The 22365-nt window shown below is 46.3% G+C and overlaps 2 protein-coding genes across 5 annotated transcripts in view; one reads left to right on the plus strand and one right to left on the minus strand.

Moving 5' to 3' along the window:
* abl1 (c-abl oncogene 1, non-receptor tyrosine kinase) overlaps window positions 1-21022 on the plus strand; it is a 28539-nt gene extending 7517 nt beyond the window's left edge. For 2 of the 3 annotated variants that reach the window (XM_069713783.1, XM_069713784.1), the window contains exons 3-12: window positions 11454-11618; window positions 12723-13018; window positions 14751-15023; window positions 15218-15302; window positions 15467-15644; window positions 16130-16314; window positions 16433-16585; window positions 16671-16760; window positions 16912-17040; window positions 17456-21022. In XM_069713783.1, the coding sequence (XP_069569884.1) occupies window positions 11454-11618; window positions 12723-13018; window positions 14751-15023; window positions 15218-15302; window positions 15467-15644; window positions 16130-16314; window positions 16433-16585; window positions 16671-16760; window positions 16912-17040; window positions 17456-19128 (3227 nt within the window). In that variant the 3' untranslated portion in view covers window positions 19129-21022. Of the gene's footprint in view, window positions 1-6702; window positions 7292-11453; window positions 11619-12722; window positions 13019-14750; window positions 15024-15217; window positions 15303-15466; window positions 15645-16129; window positions 16315-16432; window positions 16586-16670; window positions 16761-16911; window positions 17041-17455 lie in introns of those variants that run through there. The other variant, XM_069713785.1, reaches the window with a different exon arrangement.
* A 1292-nt stretch (window positions 21023-22314) lies between these two features.
* rab14l (RAB14, member RAS oncogene family, like) overlaps window positions 22315-22365 on the minus strand; it is a 6684-nt gene continuing 6633 nt past the window's right edge. For both annotated transcript variants that reach the window (XM_069713788.1, XM_069713789.1), the window contains exon 8: window positions 22315-22365. This exon is cut by the window's right edge and continues 751 nt beyond it. The gene's annotated coding sequence lies outside the window, so the exon portion shown is untranslated.

Consider the following 22365-nt stretch of genomic DNA (forward strand, 5'->3'; position numbering starts at 1 on the left):
CAGCGGCTTACATTTCTCAATGGTTCAGTACCATCTTTTTAACTACCGCGGCTCTCGAGCTGCACTATTTTCTGTGTTGCAAAAAGAAATCAAGTTAGTGTGCATGAAGTAATGTGTCTTTCCTGCCGTAAGACTCGGAGTCAAAAAGCTAAGACTTATTTCAAATATATTAAAAAATGCTTATAGTGAATGTAGTTTTGTCTTGTGGAGAGCTGCTAAACTGTCATGAATAATTAATAACATAACAGGAATCTGTGCAACATCTCCACAACATAATGGACACGTTCAGTTGCAGCTGCTGGCGTCAGATTAGGACATAAAAATATGAGCAACCGCTGCCTTCAAATTCAAAGTTAACCTAAAATAAATAAAGTCATGCTTTTGCTGAAGTAATACATTCAGATTCAATAGTGATCCTTGTTTTAAGATGTGTTGAGATGAAACTAGGAGCGGTGATTTCTTCCACAGAAACTCATCACGGCCCTTTTTGGTTTTCGTGTTCTTCCTGAACTACTTGGTACAAACAGTTGCTCGTATTCACACCTGTTTGAAAGAAATATTTCAAATGTATTCGGTGTGGTTGTAGTTTACGATCTTAAACTTGCTATGCAACTGTTAAAATGATATTATAATGAAGTCAAGTTGAAGAAAAAAAAAAGATCCCAAATGCAAAGAAAGGAAGAAAAAACATCAGCGGGACAGAAACCAAAGCTTTTTCCAGATCTACACGGTGTTTTGTAGAACAATTGAAAGTGTGTGTGTGTTGATTAAGGACAAACAGTCCTGTTGAGTCACTGAATCTCAGCCTGGTTTTTGTTACTTGATTTCGCTTCAGCATCTGAACCACTAGATGTTATGAAATCAGGGCTTGTGATTGTCCAATTTCTGACAGGAACATAATTATTTACTGAAATATCTTTTGTGTTTTTTGAAAACCTGAGTAGCAAAGTTTGATTTTGTTTACTTTTATTGGCTTCATTTTAAGGTCGATTATGTTGCTATCATCATAGTTATCTCAGGAACAAAGCAGCATGTGTGATCATTTTCTCTTGTTGTCCCCCCATTACACACACACACACGCACACGCGCACACACACACACACACACACACAAATACACACATGCACACACACACACACACAAATACACACACACACACGCACACACACAGTAGAAAAAACACTCACATGCTCACAAAGAAACTTCAAGTTGAGTCAGGAATGCAGCGTGGGAGCTTGTTGCCACCTGGTTACACACACACACACACACACACACACACACACACACACACACACACACACACACACACACACACACACACACACACACACACAAGAACACACCCCTGTTCCCCGCTCCGTGCCTGAGCAGCTCCAGCCACAGCTGTTGTTTTCTCTGCAGGCAACCTGTTACCTCGGACGCCAGCTCGCCCTTCTTGTTCAGAAATCTTCGGTCCACTTGCGAAATTACCAAATCAAAGTCTGACATGAAGGCATGATTTCAGACTGCCTCTATATGTGGTTGATGCTCCTCCCCCTTGGCGGCAGATTTTTTTTTTTTTTTCCTTCCTCCTGCAGTTGAAATCATGTTTTTAATAAACATTTTTCAAATGTCATTTTTATTGAGCAGGAAAAAGCTCAATCCCGTTCACCCCGGCGTCGCCTGGTTAGTTTCACTACTGTCTGGTTTGTGTTTTTCCCTCATCAGTCCAGCTCAGAGAGTCCTGGGACGCCGTCCTGTCCCTTTGTGTTGCATTAAGCTCCTCTTCATTGCGGTGTAAGAGGATAAGAAGGAGGCCTGCAATGCTCGCTGCATCTGGATCCACTTAGACACCAAGAAGAGCCCAAACAGTTCCAGCGCTGCAGCTCCAGAGCCTCACAGCCAGAATCATCCTCCAGTGTACTCCAGTGGGCATTCAGACAAACCGGGTCGTTCCCCAGACATCCAGATGCCTCCAGGATATTTAAGGTTGACAGCGGTGCACAAAGACTCAGTCTGTGTGTCGGTTCTTATCAGTGTTTTCTTTTTTTTTGTGCTGTTGAATCACTGAATTGGAGCCAAAGTCGAGGTTTTAATAGTCTGCACGGCTTCTTTCGACTGCTGCATCGATGCAGAGCTCATACGCACACGTGCAACCTTTTCTTTGTGGCTTTCTTGTTCCCTTCTGAGAGAGTTTGGCTCTCCTAGTCTGCACACTCATAAAACAATGGGATATAAAACGTGATGCTTTAATGCCAATATTCTGGGTCAAATTCAGTATTTTAGCTGAATTCTGAAAATGAGCGTATTCTCCAGACATGAACTCAGGTTGCTGTTTCTGAGCAGAGCTCATTTGTCTGGCTTCTCTTCTGCCCTCTTCATTTCCACAGAGCTTTTCCACACAGATGATTACCGCAGCATTTTATATCTGACAAGTGATGAATAGTTGTGTATATGTGACCTGCCTCTCTGTTTGCTCAAAGTATGAAATTTAAAGTCTGGGCAAGCGTCCATACATTTCAGTTCTCGGCAGGTTTGCATAATACCGGCGCTCACGCCTGGTTTGCATATTTCTGGCACATGACAGACAGTCGCTCTTGTGGTGAAATGAGCAAAGGTTCTGTTTAGTCACCTGGTTTGTGTTGCCATCATGATAAAATGGTTCCTCCTGCTCGTTTCCAATAGGGCGGCTGGGTTTGACTCCCTCTGGCTCAGCCCGGTGTGCCGGTCCACTGTAAAGCTGAGCGGTTAGTTTACTCGTAACGGGTCACCCTGAACGAGAGGTTTGTCTGGAAGGCGCTTGATAGTGTCTGAGCCAGCACACAAGAGCATCCACGTCAATTGAATTTAATCATAAATTACGTTTAATGACCTCTGACACAGTTTGACTATTTCCATGTAAAATATAGAAGGAAAAACAGCTTCCAGATGAATTGACAAATAGACGTTTGGCTTTTTATTTATGTGCTTTTGATGAGAGAAGCTTTTATAACTGATTTTATTTTGCCTCAAAGTTTGCTTTATGTAGTTGTATGCTTGGTTTCATGTTGTCAACAATGCTAATCCGTTACCACCGCAAGCCAAAGCTGATGCCAAAACTTCAACCTTGAACCACAGCAGCGGCTGTTTTGTTCCTAAGTGTCCGTTCTCCCAGTGGACGAGAATTATGTGGAAACACTAAACCCTTTAACCTCCTCTGATGGTCATTCTCCAGTGGGAGAGAGTCAACAGCCGCATTCATACACACCAGGTTCACGTGACCTGACTCTCCAGTGTCTTTAAGTACATTTGATGCTCACAGGTTTCTGTGACTGCGAAGTTAGACACAGAAATGAAACGATGCAAAATCCCTATTAGCGTACGTGGCGTCGCGTCGCTCCCCGTCTCTCCACCCTTTTCCTTCTCTGTAATTAGACAGCTTGCTGGGTTTAAAAGTCTTAACAAGTCTTGTTCCATAATTTAGATGGACAGGATTTATGCCAAGCGTTGGCTGGCTCACATTTCTGACATTGTTAGACGGTGTGATTATGTGTGTGTGTGTGTGTGTGTGTGTGTGTGTGTGTGTGTGTGTGTGTGTGTGTGTGTGTGTGTGTGTGTGTGTGTGTGTGTGTGTGTGTGTGTGTGTGTGTGCACGAAGTTGGTAGGACAGAAATCAAGCACATTCAAAAACCATATCCTCTAACCAGCTCTTCATTTCCTCTTCTTATATCGAATATGACCTGTTTTAATTCAACAATGGAGTTAATAATCCACCTCTGCCTTCACTGCATTCTTATCATCACATTAATGTTCATAGCAGACGCCACGATCAGATAATCTTGTAATAGCCTGAATTATTGACCTGCACACTGGTAGTAAAACGGTGCCCGGTCGATAATTAGTGATTATAGATGGAATATGCCTTCATTACCTGCTGCACCAGGGTAGTTTCATTCGTATGCAGAGAGCTTGCAGCTTGTTCTTGGCTAAAAGCAATCAGGAAAGCAGGGGAGGGAAAATGGGGGGGGGGGACATGAGACAAAGGGCCAGAAAGCATCTCGTGGGTGGATGTACGTCAGCTAACTGTTAACATACTAGGTCCGGATTATAAAACGCGAGCGAGCGATTCTCCTATGAGCTCACCTCCAAACAATGTGCTTCATGTTTCTCCATCTGCAACCTTTTTTCCCCTCTTTTTCTCCACTTTTCTTTTTTTACAGCCCCCTCTTCCCTTCATCCTCTCATCTGCCCGACACTCTGTGGCTGCGGTAAGTTAATGGGCATTTCTCAGAGTTTGAGGAAGCCTGCATTTCTTCTTAATTGGCGTTTTTGGGGTGGTGCATGAGAGCAACACGAATGTTTGCCATACCAGCAGTGCAGCAGTGATGCAGGGCCGCTGCCATGTGGCTGGATGTTCAGGGCAATAAGGTCGTTACTCACCAGGCAAGTGAGATGGAGGCTTGTTGGAGGATTCCCATAATTTTTAAGGAGACAAACAGACAATAGAATATGTTGAGGAATCCAGATGATTATGGATGTGTTGTTTTAGGCCTCTCCATGTCAGCGCTGTGGTACTTCTATATATCATCTCTTTCTGATTGTCACTTGTGATTTGGAGTTTAACATTAAAATCAAGTCTCGGACCCGTTCATACATCCTTCCATCTGATCTGCTGTCACTGTTGTAGCTGCACAAACACACTTTACATACTCTCATTTGTTAAACTCACTAATCCAAACCAGAGTTAGAGATGATTGACAGCTCAGTTTCACCAGCTGGCTGTGAAAGAACTTTTCTTCTTTCATCAAACAGACCATTAATTCAGTGCAGTTTTTTAGATGCATCTTTAAAGATCTTTGTGTTTTCTCCTCAGCGTTGATGAAATTTATGTGTTTTGCAAACTACAAACTTCCTCGGGGGATAAAAGCTGACATCACACACAGTTTAGAAATCTCCACGTGGTTTAAAACTCAGTCGGGTCACATTTTTAGATGCTACGGAGACTTGAGGAGTTTGTGTCCCTCCCAGTCTTCTCCTTTAATAACAAATTCAAACTGTCTCTATATACATTTGCCAGTTTATTAGGTAAAAGTAGCTAAAACTGCTGTATTGAATTACAACAGTCCTTTAATAAACGATTCCTTCATCTTGGTTAAAAGGGTCCATTTTAGTTGGAACTCCTTTTAGAGGGGTGTTTATTCAACTGTGTGGCGTCTGGAGGTTATTATAATTATTATGTTGTACTAAGAGGTGATTCTAATATGTAGTCTGCTCTCATTGATATAAACAGAATGGTTTTTACTTTCCGTCAGTCAGCTGTGTGACGGTCTGCTTGGTTTTCATTTGTATACTCTCCGGGAAGGATCCTCCTGACTGGACGTCTGTGACCCGGTCAGCCAGTAAACCGGTTTGACGCTCGGACTATGTACTGTGGTGTCATCGAGTCGGCTTCCCAACCGTATATCATCACCCACTCGACCGGACCTCTTATCGCCGTGGTCAAACACGTACACACAGACTCGGATGTTTGTCATTTATATGGAAAATATTTGCCAGGCGTAGTCAGCAGATAGCAGCTGCTCTCGTGTCCCCGGTGAGGTTCAGTCTTCAGTTTAATGACGATCAATAATACCTTTCGGCCCACATAACACGGGTGGATAAAATAACAGAAACACACGGCAGTATCCTGCAATAAAATGGAAAAGTACTCTTCAGAAATGATTAAACAGCAAATTAGAAAGCTGAGTTTCATCAATGCAGCATGTGTTGTCAGGCTGTCGTTCATAATTATATATGAACAGATATTGAGCAGTAATATAAACAGTGGAAGTTCTACTAGAAGTTTGCATCATGTAACTGGATGCAATAACAAAAGGACATTTGGGATTTGAACAGTTCAGGCGAATGACAGAAGTTGATACTGGCAGCTGTAAGAAGACAGAAGAGAGAGATATGAAGTTGGCTTGAAATAGAGCAAATAATTATTTGTCCAAAGATGCATGTTCTTATTTTGATTAATTCAAATATGCTGCTCGCTTCATTCCCATTTGAAACGGTGTGATGCAAATGAGCCTCGTTTTGGAGGCCAAATAAAGTCCAGAGAAGATTATTCATTATTATGTTATTTCTCTCCTGTTGATTGGAAGCTTCAGCGACGCCTTTAACAACCCGGTCCTGTTTCCAAAACTGATTCCTCAACCTGTAAACAGTTCAGACCCAGGAGAGAGAGGGAAGAGCATGGCTGAAAGACAGAGAGGAGGGGGTGGAGGGTGGAGGGTGGCGGGGTGGAGGAGGGGGGGGGTGGAGGAGGGCCCTCCTCTGATCATGTGACTTCAACAGAAGGAGAAGGATGTTTTCAGAGATGTACTGAATCTAAACTCTTTTCAAAAGTTGAGACCTTTGGAGCTTTTGTCTCACATGTCGGGCGAGGTGTGTGTGTGTGTGTGTGTGTGTGTGTGTGTGTGTGTGTGTGTGTGTGTGTGTGTGTGTGTGTGTGTGTGTCTGTCTCTCTCTGTGTATGTGTGTATGTGTATCTGTGTGTGTGTGTGTGTGTGTGTGTGTGTCTGTGTATGTGTATCTCTGTGTGTGTGTGTGTGTGTGTGTGTGTGTGTGTGTGTGTGTGTGTGTGTGTGTGTGTGTGTGTGTGTGTGTGTGTGTGTGTGTGGTGGTCTCTCCCTCCCACTTCTGGAGGTGGGAGGGCTCAGCTGATGTCATTGAGTGCAGCAGGCTGAGCCTGAAAGAGGCCCTTTGTTGGCAGCTGCAGCATGAGTAGTCTCAGTGCTTCAGAAACACACTCACACAGGGGACAGCGAGGGGATGGCACCGCTCAGACTCACCCACCGCCGACTCAACTGACACATCTACAGATCCGGCGAGCTTTCCCGACCGAGTCTGCGCCTCCGGGTCGTCGTTCTGCCTTTCAAAAAGTGGAGCTAACCAACAGCCGTGAAGCTAAAGAGGAAAAAAAACATGGAGACGCTCAGAAGAAAAAGTTGGTAGACTTTGCCAGGACAGCGGGACGCGTTCAGTTTCAGAAAGCAGCGAGGATTTACAGCGGCTGGAAAAAAGCCGGTTAAAGCAAACCACTCTACGTTTTTGCATTTTGATGCTGTTTTCTCCTTTTTGTAAGTCTTTTTTTTTTTTGTATCCCCCCTTTTTTTTTTCCTCCTGTCGGACACATGTAGACGTTCGAGGGACGTCTGATTTGAACAAGCAACAAACTTTTCAGCGGGAAGGGAAAGAAAGCAAATGAAAATGTTGGAGATATGCCTGAAATTGGTGGGGTGTAAATCTAAGAAAGGCCTCTCGTCCTCATCCAGCTGTTACTTGGAAGGTAAGGATTAGTGACGGCTGTGTGCCGCTCTCGGGCCTTCCTTCATTTTACTGTGTACTTTGGGGGGGAAATCCAAAACAAATATCACAGGAGAGATGTCAGGAATGGAAAAATAAAAAAATAGATTTAGGATCACTGTGTAAAGTCTCAACAATGATTTCTGAGCTGTGGAAAGTGAAGAATGGGGAGGGGGGAGCGGAGAGGGAGCGCAGGGGAGGGCGAGGGAGGCCAGACACACTGGCTGGCTGCAGAGGAAAAAAGTGGAAAAAGAGACGGAGGAGAGAATACAAGGAAATCTGACTCCTGGCCATGTCCCACTTAACTCTTGTTTATGAGGAGAGGGGATCTAATCTCAGTCTGCACTCGCCTTTTTTCACTTTTCTACCACGTTCCCGTCCTTGAATCTTGTTCAGTGCGGAGAAGATAATGTGGATTGTGTTTCTCCACCGTCATGATGTATAGAAGAAATCCAGGGCACATCGACTCTGTGCATAATCAACATAGTAATTGATTAGTAATGGAAGACTCGGTGAAGTCTTGTGTATGCCCAACATTGCGCAACCAAATGATTTAATAGAGTTAATAGTCGTGGTTCGCTCCCATTGAAGTGGATGACAGTGATGAAGAGTCTCTTAATTCTTCGACCATATGTTTCGAGGAACAGCAAATCTCATGCTGACATGTTCCAACCCAAATTAAACTCCAGCAGGGAGGCCTGGTGTGTCTTCTGCTCCGGGCAGCGAGCTGTTTGACATCACCGGATTCATTGTTGTCTACGAGAATAATAGGAAAATGGAGTTTGAATATTTTATGAAAATATTGTTTCTTCTTGTTGATATTTTTTGTGTGTGTGTGTGTGTGTACCTGTTTCACTTCCTGCTTTCCTCCGCTGGGTGCCAACGTCCTCTCATTAACATATTATCTCCTAGCGTGGGTAGAAACACATCCGACATGCGATCTGAGTCTGTTCCCCCTGTTTTCTCTGCCACCTCCTGCTCTGGTGATGCAAGAGAAAAATGTAAACTCCATGTTTTCCCTCACAAAGTATGTGGTTTGGGACTCGGGTGCACTTTATGGAAGTGGACCATCGTGTTGGACCCGGTCTAGTGGGCCAGATAGTCCAGTTTTCCTTCAGTTTAAGGTGTAAATTGGCTCATTTCAGATGACAGGAATCATCAGAAGCATGTGGAACCAGACGTTTTACTTTCTTTAAGTAATCTAGTTTCTCTCCTCCGTCAGCGTTGCTCATAGCGGTGCAGTCATCGCTATGAATTCCTTACAAGTTCCACACGCATTTAATCATGTTGACTGTCATCTTAGCGATGCAGCCAAGACGTGCTGTAATTTCTCCCACTCGGTGACTCCGGAGGGCTGCAGGCTGATAAAAGGCCTCTCTGGTACTTTATGTTTTGTTCTCACTTCCCTGCTGAATTTCTCTTTTCTTACGACCTCTCTTCTCCCTGCTCTCTCCGAGTGTGTTTTCTCGGCCCGTGTGTGGACGTCCTGTCACCCTCTCAGAGAGCTGTGGTATTTGTGGCCCGTGAAGTGGACATGTGTGGCGTGAGCTGCTCCGACGGGCTGCCCACACACTTTATGACCCGACCCGACCCGACTCTCAGCGGATGAACACCGTGTGGGCGTAATATCATAACAACAGTTTGTTGAGACCGAGTCAGACTTTACATGACGTGACATTTTGTATTGGGACGATTTTAATCTAATCCAGTTTAAAATGGAGCTCGGTTGGTATGATTGAATGGTCGGACATGCAGTTGGGCTGTGGGCCCGTTGCTTTACTCGTTTTAGGGCCGTATGTCACAATCTCTGCTTAATTTTAGTTTACAGGAATGTGAAAGTCATATGTTCCCCATGTGTGACCTGAAAGTTTGTCCATTTCAGGAACACAACCACCCTTAAACGACGGGTTTCATCCAGAGAGATGTGACTATTCTGTTCAACGACTGCTTTTCCACACAAAATCGTCTTTCTGGTATTTTCAATCAACTCTCTGCTTTTGAGTTTCACCAAAACCAGCTGTGCCTCCATGATTGCAGTTGACATGGTGCTTCTCCGCAGGTCGAGGTGATTCCCAACAGAATAAATCAACTTTGGCTGTTTTTACAGCGTCTCTCACTGACCGACCCAAACATCAGGTGACCTCCCCTCCTATTGTTTAGAGGCACTTTCTCAGCTATTATCCACTCATGCAATAAAAGCAGTCGCCAAGGCATAATCAGCTGCATTATCCAGCGAGGGGACTTGCCCCCTTTTTTATTTTATTTTCCCCCCCAATCCATTTTTACTACACAATTAGAAGCTGGTATCATCTCAGAAAACCAACCTCAACAATGCAGTTGGTTTTCAAAGAGTTTTATTAACTTAAGAGGCAAAAATAAAGAGATAACATAACGGCCCACCGTCCCATTATTCATGTTTGTATGTCGGCATGTGGAAAATGCTGTCAGGCTTGGACTGCTTCTACCTGCATGGCAGCAGACTATGATACAGTGATGTACAACTGTCTGTCTAATATCAGATAGTTTATGATATTTGAACTTTGCTCTTATTCATTTGAATGGGCTGCTCACTTCCAGCAGATCAGAGCCCCTCAGTGTGGTATTAGTACGTAACAGATGGCTGATGGTCGTTATACTCAACATTCATCATCTGCTTTCTTTGTTTTTTTGCCTGGATGTTTGCTCGCAGTATAAATCCACCTTGAATGTGTTGTTAATGTTGGAAGAGGTTCCTACCATCTGGTACATCAGGATATATAATCATCACATGTTATATCAGGATGTGTTGAAAATGATGTATTCATTTACACCTCAAGTTTGGTCGAGGGCATAAATGTTGTGCATAATTACTAAATAAACAAATTTTCCAGTCGGTGTTTGTTGTCCAGCGTTACCGGATCCTCTGACTCTGCAGGTCACCAGATGGTTTCCTGCTTTAAACCAAACATGGAGGCTGGTTTCTGGAAACTGTTGATACACACAAGTACTGCTGTTGCAATAGCAAATGAGAAATGTGACAAGAGGAGGAAGTCCATGAAAGATTATTATATGAAACAAATGGTATTCATCGTAAATGCTGTTAACACAAAACAAAAGGAGTGTGTAGAGCACCGATGCAAGGAATGTAGGAGTGTGAGCTGTGGAGGTGTTGGAGGTGCAAACCAAAGGAGGATCCAGGTGAGCTGTTGTGAGGCCCAGGTGAACTAGATCAGCTGACAGCCTGTCAGACAGTGGAAGGGGCGTCGTAAACTCCTGAAGTCGTTCCAATATTAAATGTTTAAATATTCATTGCTGTGCTCGGCCAGTAATATTTTGTTGTTGTTGTTGTTGCATATTCGTGGCTAGGCGTCAATGTTTCCAGTCACACTACGATTGTGAAGAGTTTCTGTGTGTTTGTTCATCACTGAGGTTTTAGTTGGTCTGAACACATGCTGCTGTTGTTTGGAAGAGTCTTTCTGTGGCGTGAAAACCTGAAGCTGCTCTGGCCTGTTGTCTCAGATAGAGTGGTGTGTGTGTGTGTGTGTGTGTGTGTGGGGGGGGATGGAGGGGGGCTGAAATGTAAGACGCCTCCAAAACATGTGTGACAACAGCTGAGGAAACTTCACCATCAGGCCGACAACTGTCTCTTTACTTCACTCCATATTTCTTCTAATCTTTTTTTTTTTTTTCTTATTTTTTTTTTTTCTCACTTTATATACTTTTATATCCATCAGATTTTACTGCTCTGAAATTGCTATGATTCAAGCAGTGTCTATAATTGACATAACTACAGTATATGTGAAAGCACTTTAAACTCGAGCACAGCCATCGTACAGTCACGGTGAGGAAGCAGATTCTCGTGGTCTGACGTGAAGTAGCTGTCGAGGTGTTCAAGAAAATTAAAACTAAGTAGGGATAATCCAGGAAATGAAAAACTGTAGTGTCGTGAAGGACAGTGCAGGTCACATGATCAGGTTTATTACTCTAATCCCACGGTGGGGTCCCGGCTGACGACGGGCTTGTTGGAGCAAGTTAAAGGGGATGTAGAAGAATTTAAACGCACACTGAACACTACAGATCTCTCCGAAGCATCACGTTGGAGATGTTTTGGTTCCAGTTAAATACACGTGTCCTTACGGGGGTTTGCTCTCTTTTGGTTCCTCCAGAAGCTCTCCAACGACCGGACTTCGAGGGTCAGGGTCTGACAGAAGCCGCCCGCTGGAACTCCAAAGAGAACCTGTTGGCCGGCCCCAGCGAGAATGACCCCAACCTGTTCGTCGCACTCTACGACTTCGTGGCCAGCGGTGACAACACACTGAGCATTACCAAAGGTGAGAGGGGGAGGAGGGGATTAAGGCTTTTCTTTGGCTGGTTTGGCATTTAGTAGACAGTAGAAAGCAGACAGGAAATGAAGGGAGAAAGAAAAGAGGGATTACATGCTGCAAAAGTCTGCAGCTGGATTTGATCCAGGACTTTGCTAAGCGCCTTAAAGCCCTCGGTCACCAGGGCACCACCACGACTTCTCTTTTCTTGGACAAATAGCGCTGCCCATTCCCCACATTTTTAGATAGAGTAGCTATTATTCTGAATGAGTCCGGCTGAATAGAGCTCACCAGGGTGTCAACAAATTGAATGATTAGTGGGTTGGAAGTTACAGAGTGAAGGACACTTGGCTGACATCGTCTCTGAGTTCTCCACTGTTACAGGGAAGTGCTGATTTGCGTGTTGTCGCCTTCCCTCTCTCCCTTCGTTCCCATCTGACTCTCACTTCCTGACGATGGTCTCACACGTGGGCCGTTTTCCCCTGAACCAGCTGTAAAACAATACTGCACACGGATCACACGGACAAACACAGGAAGGAAGGAGGGAACATATGCACCGGAATAAACAAGAAAAAATGTCCTGTACAGCATTAACTTTCCACTGAATTCTATTGGTCAAAGAAAGAAAGAGGTTCACGTATCTTTGGATCACATCATTATTTTAGTCCGGCTATTAAACTTTGGCCACCTTTTATCATTTACCCGTGTTTTTTTTTTTAAATATTGAACCTTTATTCTCAAACTTCTTCTTCATATCCAGTCTAAACTTGAGGATAAGATATAAATTTCCGGAGTTTAGGTCCCCAAATGACTGTTGGAAAAGAAAAGCCCCTGATTTCCTGATCTGAGGAAACATGACATTAGATACAGTGAATTCCTGCATGTCTGACTGCTGCGTTCAGCTCTCGTTCAGCGTCCGTGTTTTGGTAACCTGTTCTCAATGTAAACATTATTGAAGCGCCACAACAGCCCCAGCTGTGGAAATATTCAAGATCACAGGAATGAGCTGTAATTATTAAAAATAATATCGAAGTGCGTATTGCATCCAGCCAGATTCTTCAGCCACAATTAGGATGGTTTTTTTTGTATTTCAACCTCTGGTGTGTTGAGCAGGAGAGAAGCTTCGCGTGCTGGGTTACAACCACAACGGCGAGTGGTGCGAGGCGCAGACCAAGAATGGCCAAGGTTGGGTGCCGTCCAACTACATCACCCCGGTCAACAGCCTGGAGAAGCACAGCTGGTACCACGGGCCCGTGTCACGCAACGCCGCCGAGTACCTGCTCAGCTCCGGCATCAACGGGAGCTTCCTGGTCCGGGAGAGCGAGAGCAGCCCCGGCCAGAGGTCCATTTCTCTACGCTATGAGGGGAGGGTCTACCATTACAGGATTAACACTGCATCTGATGGCAAGGTAGGCATCTGTGGAAACACACGTACACACCCACAAAGTCCTCTATCTTAATAATAAAGATGGAATTACTGGAAACTTATTTAAATTCATCCCAACACGGTCTCCCACACCCTGAACGCAATGATTAAAATACATAGAAGCTTTTTAATACCACATAGCTCATAATTTAACACCTTTTTCACCATCATACCGGTCAAATACTGAATCCAGAAGACCAGAAGGTTTATTATTGACGTTTGGCTATAAGAGCTAACAGCGCTGCAGGTCCAAACAGCAGAGACCCGATTCAACAACCTCCTGCTCGAACGATCCGCTGTCACACCGCTCGCACTTTTCATTTCTAGACGTGTAACGTCCGTCAAGAGCAAGAAAATCTTTCCACACCTGAAATTCAAGACTTCCAGAGTTCATTGCTGTAGTTTTACATGTTTCTGTGTGCTGCGAATGCAATGACTAAAGATGGAGATCAGGTACGGAGACCAGGAGTCGTTTTCAGTGGGTGCAGGTCTTTGAGAATGAAAACAGTCTATTATAAATGCAAAGTGACAATAATATCTACAAAATCAGATCAGTGTATTCTTTTTTAAATTTTATTGTCCCTAAAAATGCTTAAAAATGTTATGAAGTTGAGTTTTGTGGTGAAAGAGCAGCGTTATATTAAGAACATTTAAATCAGATGCAGTCGACCACCTTCTGATGGTCCTGACGGACACCTGTCGGTCCACATGTCACGGTCCGGTCGGCTTGTGGGATTCCCCCCCTAAAACTCGATACGAGGAAAGAAGCCGCTGCCATTTTGTCCGTGTCACCGTCCCGTCTGCGAGGCCGCGAGGTGAGCTCGCTGCAGGAACGCCAGCTATGGCAAGAATGCGTTTAACCACCGCTGAGCTTCTAACGGCCGGCGGACGGGAGGCCGGCCAGACTCTGACGCCCACCTCCAGACATTAGCACAGACAGATGCAGCCAAGTATGTGCACAACACACCAAAACAAACGGACACACACACACTTACTTGGTTCCCCATCGCATATTGTTTTCCATCCTCCCACTGAGCTCCAAGTCCAGAGTCTGGTATGACAGACTTGTCCAGTAATTTGAGATTACCTCAGCACTCCCTCGAGATGCAGTTTTTATTTCACACTGACTTTTTGATAATCGCTGCTCTGAAATGTAAAAAAAAAAAAAAATGTATTCGGAAAGTTTTTTTGTAAATGGTCACGGTTTGAGCCAGAAGAATCACCAACTGACCCTGAAATCATCTTTAGATTTCAACGGTCTTTTTGCTGCAGTCGAAGTTGTTCTTCTTTTTGTTTTTTATTATTCAGCCTGTTCAAATGTACAGAAATGAAAAAGGCAGATTGAAGAGCAAATGATTTGGATGGTTATGTAAGACTTGGACAGTGGAAACGACCTGACCAGGATCCTCCCGTCCACCAGCTTCCTGACGGGCCGAGATCCTTCTGCACCAAGGAAATATTTCAGTGTTGGTTTTGTAAGGACCGTTTTACCGTCACTTTTCCACGTATTACTGGTCTGATTCAGTTCCCGTCCACTTGGTGTTTCCAGACTTGTCAATGCAGTTAAACATGAGGAGTTATAATGAGTTTGAACAGAATTTAAAAAAAATTGGCTGCCAGGGTGCAGAATTAACTTCTTTTTTCTTCATTTTTTTCATAGCAGTTAGTTATTTAAAACAACTGAACAGATCTGGAATCAATTTGTTCCCCTCCAGCTGTACGTCTCGTCGGAGAGCCGTTTCAACACGCTGGCGGAGCTGGTGCACCACCACTCCACCGTGGCCGACGGCCTCATCACCACGCTGCACTACCCGGCGCCGAAGCGCAACAAGCCCACCATCTACGGCGTTTCTCCCAACTACGACAAGTGGGAGATGGAGCGCACTGACATCACCATGAAGCACAAGCTGGGAGGCGGCCAGTACGGGGAGGTGTACGAGGGCGTTTGGAAGAAGTACAACCTCACCGTGGCAGTCAAGACACTTAAGGTAGGAGGACGTAGAGAGAAAGAGTGCAACGGTTCATCCATCCAGCCCCCGTGGACATTTTTCAACACCTTCTGTGTCGCCATGAAAGCCTCAGTTTGGCTGAATAATGCTGCCATCTGGTGGTACGTCGTTGCAACTGCACCCAGCTTATGGCTTTCCTCTCTCTTTTTTTTGTTGGGCCAATAACTGTGCAGGAGGATACGATGGAGGTGGAGGAGTTTCTGAAGGAGGCTGCCGTTATGAAAGAGATCAAACACCCCAACCTGGTGCAGCTGTTGGGTATGTTCAGAAAAATATATTTCTTTTGACTGAATACCAGATTCTTGGCAGATGTACTGATATTTATAGTCCAGTTAAAGTTTTTTTTTCCAATGCTTTCAGCACAGAAGCTGATGAAAGTAACACACAAACCCAAAATATTGAGTGAACGTCTTACTCGGCAGGTGTGTGCACACGGGAGCCGCCGTTCTACATCATCACAGAGTTCATGACCCACGGGAACCTCCTGGACTACCTGAGGGAGTGCAACAGGGAGGAGGTCAACGCTGTGGTGCTGCTGCACATGGCCACACAGATCTCCTCGGCCATGGAGTACCTGGAGAAAAAGAACTTCATACACAGGTGGGCGGAAAAGTCAAACCGCCTGGATGTAATTGAAGATAAGCTGCTTTTAGTCTTTGGTTTGTCGACTTTTTTACTAATCTTCAGCTGTTTGGTCTGAGTCGGGGAAAAAACAACCTCCTTTAACTTTAAATCTCATTATCTGCTTCCTCCCCATTCCTGAGCTGCTCTGCTCTGAGTCCGTGTTGTAACACAGCTCGTTTGTTCTGGCACGTTTAACAAGGCCTCTTAGAACCCAGCAGGTGATTTGTCTTTCATATTTGCCAAACTGCATTTCAATTTTTAAGCCTGACAAGACTCAGCTTGTGACTGCACCACACAAAACATCTGTAGAAAGCAGCACCGCAGCGGATTGAGAGGTTTTCCCTTCCCTGCTGAAGGCAGTGTGACCAGATCAGATTACACCATTTTTTGACTCTTTTAATCTCCGTTTCTGGAAGTCAGGATTCCACATGTTGCAGCTCATCTCTGTTGGTCTCCTGCAGGGACCTGGCGGCCCGTAACTGTCTGGTCGGGGAGAACCACCTGGTGAAGGTTGCAGACTTCGGCCTGAGCAGGCTGATGACTGGAGACACCTACACGGCCCACGCCGGGGCCAAGTTCCCCATCAAGTGGACCGCTCCGGAGAGTCTGGCCTACAACAAGTTCTCTATTAAATCGGATGTCTGGGGTGAGTTTGATCTCATTTATTCACCACTAAGAGGAAACGGTTTCATTTGAACACACGTTGTAGCCGTTGTTTCTTGTTGTATAACACACAACTAACGGTTGTGTTCCCACATCTGCAGCGTTTGGTGTGCTGCTGTGGGAGATCGCCACCTACGGCATGTCGCCTTACCCCGGCATCGACCTGTCGCAGGTCTACGAGCTGCTGGAAAAAGACTACCGCATGGACCGACCGGAGGGATGCCCCGAGAAGGTCTACGAGCTCATGACGGCCTGTGAGTCCCAGAGTGCATCTCTCCACAGTACCATTAAAGGTGCTCTCTTTCTTTTTTTCTTATTGTCGTTCCTTCCTCCTGTCAGGCTGGAGGTGGAACCCCTCAGAGCGGCCATCTTTTGCTGAAACGCATCAAGCCTTCGAGACCATGTTCCAGGAATCCAGCATCTCTGACGGTCAGCGCTGCTTCCTCCTCTTCCTGTTTGCTGTTGGACGATATCTTCTGACACGCAGATCTTCTCCTGTACACAAACACAGGATTGTTGTTAAAGTGTGTGAACTTTAATGTTTGGTTCCCTCTTCAATCTTTACTGTTTGTATTTTTAGAGGTGGAGAAGGAGTTGGGCAAGAAGGGGAAGAAGGCGACGTTGGGCTCCATCCAACAGGCTCCAGAGCTGCCGACCAAGACCAGAACTCTCCGCAAAAACATGGACAACCGTGATGGAGACAGTCCAGGTGAGATGAAACCAGCCTTTTATCACATTTATCCTACTTGTATATGGAACATGGGTACGGGGGGAAGGAGGGGAGGGGGGGGATCTTTGATCCTGAAGTTCACCAGTAAACTGTGAAGACTGTAAAAGGTTTTTGATCTGGATGCTGTCTTGCTACTATTTCCTTTTGAAGTAAGACCGTCTGAGCCTTTAACACCCTGGAAGATCAAGTGCTGCCTGCCTTGTTTGGCTGTAACCACAGAGGTTGTGACTGCGGCTCAGGAAGCACCTGCAGCTCCGGCTCCTTTTAAACATTCATTTAACTCTCTGGAACAAACCTTTCCATTGTGCTGCGATTAAACTTGGATCATCCTTCTTTAAGTGTTTTATGGGCTTCATCGCCGACGGTTCCCTGATTCTTGCCCGCTCTTCCTCAGACCCAGTGGATCCTGAGGCCGCCGTGTCGTCACCTATGCTCCCCAGGAAAGAGCGCCCCCCCCTGGACGGCAACCTGAACGAGGACGACCGCCTGCTGCCCAAAGACAAGGACAAGACGCGCAGTGGCTTCCTCAGCCTCATCAAGAAGAAGAAGAAGAACGCACCAGCTCCACCCAAACGGAGCTCCTCCTTCAGAGAGATGGACATCCACCCCGAGCGGAGGGGGGTGACCCCCGACCCTCGGGACAGCGGCAGCTTCAACAACGTCGCGTCTTTGGCCAATAATGACACGGCGCACGGCCTCGACTCCTCCAGGTTCTTGGGCACTAACAATAACGGGGCAGGAGGTATCACCAACGGGGCTCCGAACTACCCGGGGCCTTTATTCCCCCGGAAGAAGGGAGCTCCTGTGGTGCCCGGTCCAGGAGGCAAGGCGGCCACGACCCCCCCGAGCGAGGAGGACTCCATCTCCAACTCCAAGCGGTTCCTCTGGTCATCCAGCGTGCCCGGCGGGTCCGACGGCACCGAATGGAAATCTGTCACTCTGCCGCGGGATTTGGGCCAGCGGCACTTTGACTCGGGCACCTTCGGGGGCAAACCAGCTCTGCCTCGGAAGAGGACCAGCGAGCAGAAAGGGGAGAATGCCCCTCGAATGGGCACCCTGACCCCCCCACCACGTCTGCACACATCGTCAGAGGTTTCCTCTTCCTTCTTGGGCAAAGACACTGATCCCAGTCCCGGTTCCAGTCCCCAGGCGCTGACCCCGAAGGTGGTCAAGAGACCCGGCGTGCCCGGGCTGGAGAACTCCAAGACCAGCGCCCTCCACGCTGAGCTCCTGAAGCCCAACGTGTTCCCGGCTCTGGGGGCCGCCGGAGACGAGTGCAGGGCCCGCAGACACAAGCACACTGTAGAGTCCTCGTCTGTCAGGGAGAGAGGGAAGATACAGAAACCCAAGCCAGCGCCACCTCCTCCCCCCACCAACGCCAAAACGGGAAAGATCGCCCGCAGCCCCACTCAAGAACTGCCCTCCCCCTCGGACATCAAAGCCAAGTGCCTTTCTCCCATCTCAGACCCCCACCACACAGCCGCTGGCAGCGACCAAGCCCGCTCTCCCCACAGCGAGGGCCCCAAGAAGCTGCCCTTGGGCTCCACCTGCAAACCTCAACCGTTAAAGACCTCCACCTCCTCCACGTCAGTGACCACCTCCTCCTCCAGCCAGAGCCTCGGAGGACTTCCCTCCACCCTGTCCTCCCCGGGCGATCTCAACTCGCCTACCGCGTTCACCCCTCTGGTGAGAACCCGATGCTCCCTCCGCAAGATCGCCCCCCGCCAGGCCTCCGAGCGAACCCCGAACTCCACCGTGACGCGCGAGATGGTGCTGGAGGGCGCCGAGCTGCTCCGCGCCGCCATCTGCCGCAACTCGGAGCAAACGGGCAGCCACAGCGCCGTGCTGGAGGCCGGCAAGAACCTGTCCAAGTACTGCATGAGCTACGTCGACTCCATCCAGCAGATGAGGAACAAGTTCGCCTTCCGCGAAGCCATCAACAAGCTGGAAAGCAGCTTGCGCGAGCTGCAGATCTGCCCGACGGCCACCGGGGGCTCCAGCGCGCAGCAGGACTTCAGCAAGCTGCTGTCCTCCGTCAAGGAGATCAGCGACATCGTTCAGAGGTAGCGCCGTAGAAACCTTAAAGTACCCGGCCTGTATGTTACACCTCCCTTTCTTCTGAGCGTGTGCGTGAACTTTGACCCGTGCTGAGCTCCTGCTGCAGAGCTGAGGGTGAAGCAGCGGCGTTGGTTCCCACTCCGGTTCGCTCGCAGACACTTCAGCCTGCGGATGAATCAAAGATCTTCATGCAGACAGTCTGCAACCATGAAAAGCCTTAACGATGAGTGAACACTGTCATTTGGCCTCAACGTGAGGCTCGGGGCCAATTCTTCATCAACATGACTTTTCGCCAATCATTTTTGAAATGATCATGTCTTACGTATTTGTGCTTGTTTTTTTTCCCCCTTTTATCACTGACACTCGTATGTTTCCTTCACTGTTAGTGGGTTTGATTTTTCACTGATGCTGACGACAATGAGCAAAAAACAAAATACTAAACCTCATCTAGTTCTCGGTCGCCTTCCAACACACATTGTAAGAATTGGGGAGTTTCTGGAATCACGCGGTGTTTCATAAAACGGACGTCCCGACATCCTCCACTTCTTCGGATCGTGTCGTCAGTGACCGGTTGCGTGCCGAGTGATGAAATCGTGTCGGTGTTTGTTTTTGTACGGATGCTTTCTGCAGTATTTGCAACCACGTGCCATAAAGAGAGTAAGAATGGGAGCGAGCAGAATAAATAGTGCCTTAAACACTATCGGCTCTTTGGACACTTTACAAGTGCAGATGAGCGGTTTTGGCTGAATTGTGATAAGTGGTTAAGAGTAGCTGTGTTCTGTTTATTGGATTTAAATGTTTGCCATACCAAAAACCAAAAACTTGTCTCCAGTCTGTGCTGGAGAGGGACCAGGGTGCACGATCTGCAACTCCGTGGATCGAACTGTTGTTTAATGTCCTGAGACTGGACCGTTTTTTTTGTGTGTTTTTTTCATATATACAAGTTTGATTCAACTTTCTTTACATACCAGTCACAAAAGCCATCAGTAGCAGCTCGGCCTTGTGCTATCTGATCTGTTCAGAGGGGTGACGGATTGAACCGGTGTTTCTGTGTCTGAGAAGCACGTGGTCTAAATGTTGTTTGAGGACTTTCCACCCCAGCTAGAAAAACAAAACAAAAGGTATCCTGGGGGAAACACTGGACTGAAATGTTTATGGAGCTTTCACTTGCTGCCTCACTGACCTGAGTGAGAAGGTGACCCATTACAGACTGAAAGAACCCCAGAAGTTCCACTGGAACTCCAGACGTTCCTTCTTCATCTGCATCTCTTGGACATTTTCAGTGTTTGTAGTCGTCTCGTCCCGTCTGACTGCGATGCCTAAAGGACAGAAGTCAACCGCTAGCTGCCTTGACTTCAACATGGTACTGTCAGTGTTGGCTTTTCTTTTTGTTTTTATATTCCTCTCCTGTACAACCATACCACTACTCTTCTTTTTGTGTCCAAGTCTCCTCACCAGTTTTGTAGACAAACTTTGCTTTCATTTGTACATGTTCTTTATTTCTCCCTCGGTGCAATTTTTTGTTGCAATAAAATACAGAGCAGTTGTGCTACTTGAAATAATTAGTGAGTCTGGGACTTCTTAAACATGTATTTTGGTGTTCACAGTTGAAGAAATGGACCTTTTCTCCATTTCAATCCCCGTCAGCAGATTTTAAAAAAAGCAGACACAGCAACAGGTTATGTATAATTTATTTTTTTCTGTCTAGAGTATTTTGTCATTAAAATCAAAATGTCAACATTTTAAAATCATATACACGCAAGAACGCATTTAAATGTTAGCACAGCTCCTTAAAAATTTATACATATGTACGTCGTTTTTTTTTTTTTGTACTTGTGGACAGACAAAAGCAGGAAGTGGTCACTCGGACTGCAAAGAGGCGGGACACAGGAAAAAGGAAGAACCTGCCCACCCACTTCCCACAATAACAAACCAATCCCCACTCCCCAAAAAGTTAAGACAGCGATACAGGCCTCTCCCACAGAGGCGTGATGACGAGAGGGGGAGAGGGGGGGGGGGGGAGAGAAATCAAGAGTATCAACATAAAAAGTCTCCACTGTGTACAGAAATGAGGAATCCAGGTTTGCAGACATAAATACTAGTTTGCACATCATCTCAAATCCACTTCCTCTCCCCTCCACCGGTTCAGTAGTGTGCAGACACAGGGGGGGAGGGGGGGGGGGTTAGGGGGGGTCTAGGTGTCTGTCCTTTTACATTTATTAATAGAAACTATGTTACAGAATTTCCCAAGCATGAATTACAGGCAACCCACGAGCACACCGACTGTACAGATCCTGGCAGAGCCACCAAATAAATTTCTAAATCCAAAGTACAGTAGCGAGGTCATCACCAGTAGTTAAGAAGCAATATGTACAGCTGTCCAATCAGGGAGTCACTATGGTACAGAAGAATCGTACTTGAAGAAAAAAAACAAAACATTAGACTACTTCCTCCCGTTTCGGGGGGCCATGCTGCTCAGTGTCACATTACGGGAGGAACAACTGCCTGAAACAAGGAATCAGTTCTTCAGTGCAGCTTCATGTGGGATTCAGGAGTGAAAGACAAGTTTGGTTTTTTACAGCCAAACAGTCCAGATGTGGGTTTTATGCTGCTGCTGCTGCATGTGATGCTGCTGCTGCTGCATGTGATGCTGCTGCTGCTGCATGTGATGCTGCTGCTGCTGCATGTGATGCTGCTGCTGCTGCATGTGATGCTGCAGCTGCACGACCGTCGGACGTATTTCGACCACGTGAACCACAGCTTGTTTTATTTGCCAGTAAAATGCAAGAATTATTCTAAAAAGAATTGATTTATTTGAATCAGGGTGAATCCAACAGCAATGTGAAGAGCAAGTGCAGCAAAACAATGATTAAAGAGTAAATCACGTGAATTATAATAAGGCAACAAACAATGACAAAGAAAAATGCTGGTAGAGACAGAATCTGTTGATATGAGGTGGGGGAGGTGGGGGGAGGAGGGTGGGGAGAGCTGGTGCAAAGAAACTCATTTAAATGAATCTTTTCAACGAAAACGGAAAAGACGTGTTTGTTGTTGTTAAAGTGTCATTTTTAACTTAAGATTCGACTTCTTAACAGACGAGCTGGAAAACACCCAAATCCTCCTCCTGACGTCTCAGCAGACAAACCGGAGTCCCGGTTGGCTAAACGCGTTTTGTCCTCTCTCTCTCCACCGAGCGGGTCGGACCATCTCGGCTGCAGAGCTTCTCCCCGTGTGGCCGCGTGATAC

Source organism: Brachyistius frenatus, unplaced genomic scaffold (genome assembly GCF_029030835.1).
Source record: "Brachyistius frenatus isolate BFR_SWC_R1_liver_20210118 unplaced genomic scaffold, ASM2903083v1 Contig_122, whole genome shotgun sequence".
Classification (NCBI taxonomy): Eukaryota; Metazoa; Chordata; class Actinopteri; family Embiotocidae; genus Brachyistius; species Brachyistius frenatus.